The following is an 8,347-nucleotide window of genomic DNA, read 5'->3' as shown; positions in this document are numbered from 1 at the left end:
ACTGACTCGAGATGTCACGGGTTACCGGCGCTACATTTTAATGATTACAAAATGTGTTTGAATACATTTCGTTTTATACACCATATAAAATCGTTGTGTTAAAAACAAAAATAATCACCCGACATTCATTATCATAATGCATTTGTTAAAGCTTTATCGTTGATACAACGGGCATTCATTCTGTGACATTATTTAAACTGATTTTTTTTTCTTGACATATTATTACGATAAATACATTGAACACTGATAAGACTTATGAATAACATAATTTACCAATATACAACAGTATAATAAAGCATACTCGTGTTATGATATCTTTGAAAAAATATGTTCGTGTTTTAGAATATTATGAAATTGATATTGAGATGGCCCAGTATATAGATATTATAACGTATAAGTAGTATTACCTTTGCAGCGTTCATTATAATTATTTTTATTGATTTTGATGGCATACTTATACATGAATAATTTATATATAATGTTAAGAACTAATAACCATAGAAAAAATTAAAAATTTGAAAATTTAGCAGTTGAACATTATTAATAAGTTAAAAAAGTATGCAATATCAATATTTTGCCGGTCATTTGCAAGTACAAAAGTAACTTTACAGTTTGAAAATCACTTAAGTAGCCACCAAAGTTATCGTCGAGCTTCGAAATTGGTGCTATACAATTTATGTATTTGCGTGTGTTTTCTAATGCCAACCCAAAGATTTCAAAATTTCAGAACTTAAAATATTTAATAGGGGTGGTCTGTAAAAAAATAGTAGATTTCAAAATTGAACGTTCAATAATTGCATACATACTTAATTGTTTGGCACCGGTTTCAATGGTTTACGTCTATTGGAGGTTACCTAAAGTTTTTCCAATAAAAAATAGAAAAGATATGACTTGCAAATTCTTCAATATTATTTGCAAAACTAGGAGGAGTTTTGAAGTTTGGAAGTCAATCGACGGATCAAATTCGGGTATAGTCACAGAACAATCAAGCTTTTTATTCTAGAATACCGGTAATAATAACTCTATTTATTTATTTGAATATAAACAGACCATATCTAATTTACAGTTCGATAATAATGATAACAGTGAGACAAAATATTAGTAAAAACGGTGTTTGGATCGCGTTCGGTTTTAATAAATAATAAATTAATGAGCCTTAACGGATGGGAAAATAGGCGATTATTAAGCTACCGTTCGTAGTAATAATAATAATAATAATAATAGACAATTGTTTTTGGTTATAAATATATTAAAGTTTATAAATAGAATGATTGGCCACTTGGTCCAGTATAATCACAATTATTAAATAAATAATATAAATGGTAACAAAAATGATTTGCCTCTGGCAAAGCGCAAATAATAATCAATGCAAATATATAAATATATAAATTAAACAAATCAAATGTGTGGCCCACACAGCTCACATCAAATATAAGAATAATAGATAAATAATAATAATATGTTGGCCCTACAACGGCATAGCTAGCATAAATAATAAACAACTAGCCTTTGACGGTTAGGCCCGTCGGCCTTTACACAAATGAGATGAAAAACACGTATGGTCGACCAATACTCACATGTTACTGTGATTGATGGCGGATTTTATGCCAACGCGACCGCACCAGCACTGCGACTTTACAAATACCTACGACAGCACACCGCAGTGTATGAATAAAAAATAAGTCACAGCTACTAGTACGTGCGACCAGCAAAACACAGTCACCAACAAAGATGGAAGGTCTACAGCTCCGGACAATGACAAAACGAAATAAAACTACGTTATTCACAATGGCTGTTGGTAAGTGACCACCCTAGAACACGGTAACTTTGTGGAGGCAATACTATTTGCGCAGAACGACCCTTACCAAACAGCCTACAAGAAGAACATGAAACACAGAAAACTAGGTTTTACAAAGATGGCTGTAGACCAACAAAAGAAAACTTGAATACGGTACAGTTGATGTGCACAAACGGAGTATAGCGTTATGTTTACATTATTCTCGAATATTTGTTAATTTATATGCCTCATGTGCACATGATATATTAATTAAATTAAATTTGTTATAAACAAAGTAAATATGTCAAATGGTACGCAGTTGTGCATATTTTTTCGTTTTCATATACATAAAAAATTAATAATTTTGAAACTGCTACACTATTTCTAATTTCTATTTCTATAATTCGTTTTAAAAATATTATAATAATTAGCTTATCGAATTAATATTTAACTTCGGCAATTCTCGACCACGAGAGGGTCGTCACGACTGCTCGTATATTTGTAAACTTATACTGTGTTTTCCACCTCGGTACGCGAAATGTGCACTTAAACCACGGGTAGTTGTGAATTTGCACCGTTAATAATAATAACTGTATACCTTAAATTTTTACTTTCAAAACTATACCTATGTCCATCTTAATTATTTCACCGTGATTGAGCCTCACGGCGTTTATATTAATAAATAAATAAATTAATGTCCCCGCTACCGCAATAACTAGTGTACCGAGTAGTAGGTATGTGAAATGTAACTCAAGAGCGTCGTTGGGTATTGCACCAATTATAACGAACAAAACCGCCTTACCTTTCTGTCGAACAAGGTAACACTTAAAAAAATGTATTGCTTCGTGTCCAGCATTAAATAAACGTATTTTATCCACTGCCGTTATTGACGCACATGTTCCCTGCCGTACACGAAGCATAAAACGAAATAAACGGAGTAGTAATATAAACGTTTTACGATTGAATTTCAGATAGGTACTATATAATATAGGAGTTGATTGCATGCAGAGTTGGGCAACAACATATCCAAATAATAGACATGAAATAAAATCACGAATAATTTATTATTTTGTACCTAAATAAAGAATGATATTTTATTCTAAATAATTATATTTCGAATAAAAGAAAATAATAATTCTAAATAGTTTCATTCGTGAACAAACTATTTTTTCTGAATAATCAGTGAACAACATTGAATTTTCATATAGCAAAATTATAATAACAATACGTATATTTATATATTTATACAATGGTGTCGGGTCGATCATGATAGTATCAATAATAATAATAAATAATGTCGTCACTGCCGTTCGTAGTTGAAATACTGAAATCATCCATAACTTTCTAATTAATTGCACGCACTTATAGAAATATAAAAAATAATATGATGAACTGTCGATGTACAATAAACTACAGTTGCATATTGCTTTAAAATTAAAATAAATCGACGAATACAACTTTTGACTACTTACGTTTGTCAATTAATATTATCTGTAAAAATTGACGTACATAACTTTATCATGTCATATAAATCTTAATTTATAAAAATTACAATTACATTAATCACTAAATTTCCGTCATCACGTAATATGTTATAAATACGGAATACATCGATTTCAATAAGTCGAAATTTTAAGTTACGTACGAAACATTCGTGTTAAATATACTAATTTATAATAAATAACTTTTAAAGAATAATAAATAAATAAACCTAACTCTACATCCTAACTCCTGTATATCCATGGAGCGCTCCCTTAGATTGATAATAATTAAATATAATAATTCTATAGAAGCAATGAAAGTTTAAAAATTAAATCATTTTATTTTGAACCTTAGTTTAAATATGATGTTAATGTACTAGGACTGTGCTTTGCTCGTACACAGACACAGACACATAGGGGGGGAGGAATATAGGGCTCTATCTAGTGATGGGAATTTTACCGTAAAAAAATTTTCGGTAAATTTATCTGTTAGTCAATTTAAGTAAATTATTATAAGAGTGTATATTTTTTTGTTTACTAATTTATTACGACCACAATAACATGTTTATAACTCAGCTAACCTGGACTAAACTACCACTGGACACTTATCCACACTTAACCTCAAGTATTATATTTAAATATGTATAAGTATGAATAGTATGATGAATAAAATATGTAAATGGATTGGATGTATAGCGACGTTATGACGTTCATCAATTTTTTTTAGCAACATTGCTTCCACTTCAAGTAATGGGGAAATTGGAATATGAGTTATAAAATGTTGCTTGATTTCATTCAAAGCTTCTGGTACTACAGAAAGTCTTGGCATATCATTCTCAAGAGTTGTAATTCAATTAACTATTGGAAGAACAAGAATGATAAAATGTTCAACATAGTTCTAATATTAGTCTGATAATATCTTGCGTTTCACTGTTATATCTAACTTTTCTATTATTATAACAAAAATAAAATGGATATATATGTATATATTTATAATGAATTTAAATATTTTTTTCAATTTATTATCATTTATATCATCAGAAACTACCTAATTCTATAGTGTGTGTTTTTTTTTTTTAAGACTTTCTAAACAATTTATGAATGAGTCTTATCTGTATTTTACTGGAAGTTTAAGGGAACATTTGATGTTTTTTGCTTTTTGAATACGTGTAAAATTAGCTATAAAAATCAAATATTACTAGTGTTAATGTGCATATGAAAACATTTAAAATAAATGGTCACTCGATTTTTAGAACGGTAAAAAATATTTACCGAGTGAAAAAAAAATATCATTTACCAGATAAATTTACTGAGCTCCCATCTATAACTCTATCACATTATACCATAATCGTTTTTTATGTCGCTTGTCGATCGATTACGATAAAATAAAATATTGTTCACGACGATGTATGCATAATAATCACATTATCGGCCGACAAGGTAAACGTTGTTGTTTTTATTACACGTGCTATATAAACCATGATTAATTAGCGTTTAGTTATTCCAATCGAACGAATGCTGTACATTTACTGACTGTAGCGATCTTCGTGCAGGTTAGGTTAACCCCACACCTGACACCAAATTTATGTAGCGAGCTCGTTGTGCAGAACACTACGATCGCTGACACATTAATTATTTAACGACGTAGCACGTTGTATGAAATCTTGAGACGTGGGTTGAGAGAGATAGGTAGGTGAATAAATTTAACACTGGTACATTAAACTTATAAACTTACTGTTTTTATTAATTTATCATAATAAATTAACAAACAGTTAAAACACAAAAAAATTAAATAACAAGTTATTCTGGGCTAAGAATTATATACTCGCGGCGATGTGGCTGTAACAAAGTCCACGACGAGCAATAATTTATTTAACAGGGGAAATGATCAGTCTAACTACCTATCTACATCTGAATAATGCTAAATGCTCAACCCGTATTTATACAGGTTCCAATGACGTAAGAGTGGCCTAATTCTAATATTACTTTATTTTGCCCTCTATTTAGCATTATTATGTAAAAACGTGAAACTACTTGTTGTTTTCACCTTTACCCTGGTTTTCCTGCGTATATGCGAATTTAATATATTATCTATTTTACACATATACTATTTTAATCTATTAAATAATCAAAATATTATTTTGATTATTAAATTTAGCTGGACCTTGGCGAATTTATTAATATGCGTAATAAGTTATTTTTGATTATTAGATATTAATTAATTAAATGCTGATTATAAAATACGCCTAGCCTTGGGCTTACTACATCCCTCCCCTCTAAGCTGAAAGTCTCTGACTTTCCCAATAAAAAGAAATAAAAATAAGATGACTAGCTATCACCTTATGATTTAGTAACAGCTAAAAATCATGCTTAGGTCTAATATACATTTTTTTTTTCTTTTTCGGCTACACACGCTGAAAGTGGTATTAATTTATATAAACTTAATTCATGTTGATAAGCTAAGGGAATATTTAAAATAAACACAATGTTATCATTATTAAAATAAACCGTCAAATCTGCTAATTTCATTAAATCATAAACATGTACTCTACTTCTAGTGGCATACTGGTCCCACTCGGTAGAGCTAGTTTAATGCTTTTGAATTGCTCTAATAACTCTTTTGTACTTATCAAACTAGGATGTATTTGTCCTGATCTCGCACTTTACAGAATCTCGACAACCCTATTTACTTTCATCAACTGTATAATAAATAACATAAAGAAAAAACATAATTGTACGAAATATGAATATAGATTTATTAATAACAATGTTTTATTAAGTTTTCGTATCGATAACGTCTTATAATATAATCGAAAATACATTTAGTAAATCTTACATCCGTGCATGGATCATGCGCGTATGTAACTTTGTGTTTTTTATTACAAATTAGTTTGTGCGTTTCTACAAGGTTCAATAATCTACCTTGCTTATCAATTTTTCCCAAATCAAATTCGCATATCATTTTTTTATTCTTTAAATTTTCTAATTGCAAATAAAACGATTGATTATTATTTTTATCGTAACACAATATGTTGAGCATAGTGTAATCATAAATATTTAATTTTTTTAATATATCCTTATCACTATGCCCACAAAATAGTATAATTACGCAAACCTTCGACCCTTTATCTAAATAATTCTTTATGAATTTCGGGTTTAATGTATTTAACGAAGTTTTAATACTGATTTTTAATTGTTTCAAGCACGCCTCCCTAATTTCGGTTTTCTTTTTAAATATCCTGTGTATTTCCATCATGGCTCGGTGCATTTCACGGTCACTCATTGGTCTGACCTCCTCATGCCCTTTTGGTAAATACCATGGTCTTCCTTCCAATTTGGTTATTTTAAATTGGTCAAGACTATTGGAAATAGCTCCGGATATTAATACTTTAGAGTATCTGTCAATAGGAAAAAACTCGAAATCCAGGATGACGAACTTATGAGATATTTCCCTGATAACAAAATAAAATAACTATATTTCCTATCTAACTAATTTATTATTACTAATTTATTTTTTTTTTATCGTATATATTTTCCTATAATTCGGTTTCGTAAAATAATTTCACATTATTTATGTGAATGCGATAACCCTTTCGACCTTTGTTCACTGTAATGTTTTCATTATCATGTAATTCTAACACTTCGTATGGCCCCGTCCAATTTCTACTTAACGTATTACGTTTATTATGTTCCTTAATTAGAACTTTGTCACCTTCTTTTAATTTAATTTCATGAATATTTTTATCGTGATATTCTTTATTTACCACTTTTTTCTTTATTAAGTTTTCTCTCGCTATTTTATGAGCCTCCTGCATCATTCGTTTTAAATCTATGACGTAATTGTCGTAATTATATTGTGGTTCCGGCTCTTTAAAGAATGTTGATGGAATATTTGGTTTTCGCCCAAAAACTAATTCATAGGGAGTATATGATGTTGAACTATGCACGGTAGTATTGTAACAGAACATTGCATAACATAATAAACGGTCCCAATTGTTATCTTTATCGACAAAACTACGTAGGTATGTTTTTAAAGTTTTATGTGATCTCTCCAAAAACCCATTAGTTTGAGGATGCCACGGAGTGGTTTTAGATTTATCGATGTCCAGTAACTTACACATCTTTTTAAAAATATCAGATAAAAAATTGGTAAATAATTCATGTTATGTGTTAGCATGCACACTGTATACTGCTTAAGTATTTAGAACCCTCTTAGGAGTCAATGTCACCACCCTCATCATCACCATCGTCCACATCAGTCAGCCCTTCCACACTCTTTAGATCGTCATCATCATCATCGTCTTTTGTTTGTGGTACTTTTTTCTTTTTCTTTTCGTCCTTCTTTATTGGCGAGCTTTTAATGATATCAATATCCTTAATGTATTTTCCAAATTTTATTAGCCAAGTGTTACTGGCTCTTTTTACGGCACTACTGAGCTTTCCTTCTTCCAGAATATCCATCCCTTTGATAGCAGCTACTCTTACATGGTCTTCGATGAAGGACCCATTATAGACTATGTTCATATACTTCCAGGTGCTTTCTGCTAACTCTTTTTCTGATTGTTGTTGCTTGTTATTTGAAGAGATTTTCCTTGAAAAGTAATAAAGGTATAGAGCATGCGCATTTAATAGTTTTCTAGTATACTCTTTTTCTATTGGTATAATGGAAGTAAAATGTTGACACATCATGGCCAGAGGATATCCTGAGCTTATGGAATGCATTTCAGTTATACTCACTACTCTATTTTCAGCAATCATGGTGTACTGACATGCTGCTGTTGGGAAGCAGGCTGCCACTCTAGAGAGGGTCACTGCTTCAGGATCCTTATTCGGTTTGTCAACAATGTTGTATGTGGCCACTAACTCTCAACAGATTTGACAGAGTATAATAATAAAGATAACTTACACTTTGTTCATTTTCATTTGTAATAAGTTATTTTTGATTATTAGATATTAATTAATTAAATGCTGATTATAAAATACGCCTAGCCTTGGGCTTACTACATGACCATAAATCGATGTCTATAAAAATGTTGTACCTAGTTATGTTTAGAATCCAAACGATCGCTTTTGATCGAGTCTATAACGT

The 8,347-nt window shown here is 30.3% G+C and overlaps 1 protein-coding gene across 1 annotated transcript; it reads right to left on the bottom strand.

The window, feature by feature from the left end:
- Positions 1-6,016: 6,016 nt before the first annotated feature.
- LOC112691253 lies at positions 6,017-7,379 on the bottom strand. Its single transcript, XM_025565410.1, has 2 exons — positions 7,023-7,379; positions 6,017-6,730 (listed from the first exon to the last, which is right to left on the bottom strand). The coding sequence occupies exons 1-2, from the start codon at positions 7,377-7,379 to the stop codon at positions 6,017-6,019; spliced, it is 1,071 nt and encodes a 356-aa protein (XP_025421195.1).
- Between the last annotated feature and the right edge of the window lie 968 nt (positions 7,380-8,347).

This window comes from Sipha flava, unplaced genomic scaffold (genome assembly GCF_003268045.1).
Source record: "Sipha flava isolate LNK unplaced genomic scaffold, YSA_version1 583_pilon_pilon, whole genome shotgun sequence".
NCBI lineage: Eukaryota > Metazoa > Arthropoda > Insecta > Hemiptera > Aphididae > Sipha > Sipha flava.
This window is presented reverse-complemented; position numbering and strand designations above follow the sequence as displayed.

Bases quoted from the DNA above. Each gene is read 5' to 3' on its own strand.
- LOC112691253 (XM_025565410.1), bottom strand. From the start codon at position 7,379: ATGTGTAAGTTACTGGACATCGATAAATCTAAAACCACTCCGTGGCAT. The intron at 6,731-7,022 runs GTAAATAAAGAA...TAGGAAATATAG, and splicing joins ACTTAATAAAGAAAAAAGTG to TTATTTTATTTTGTTATCAG.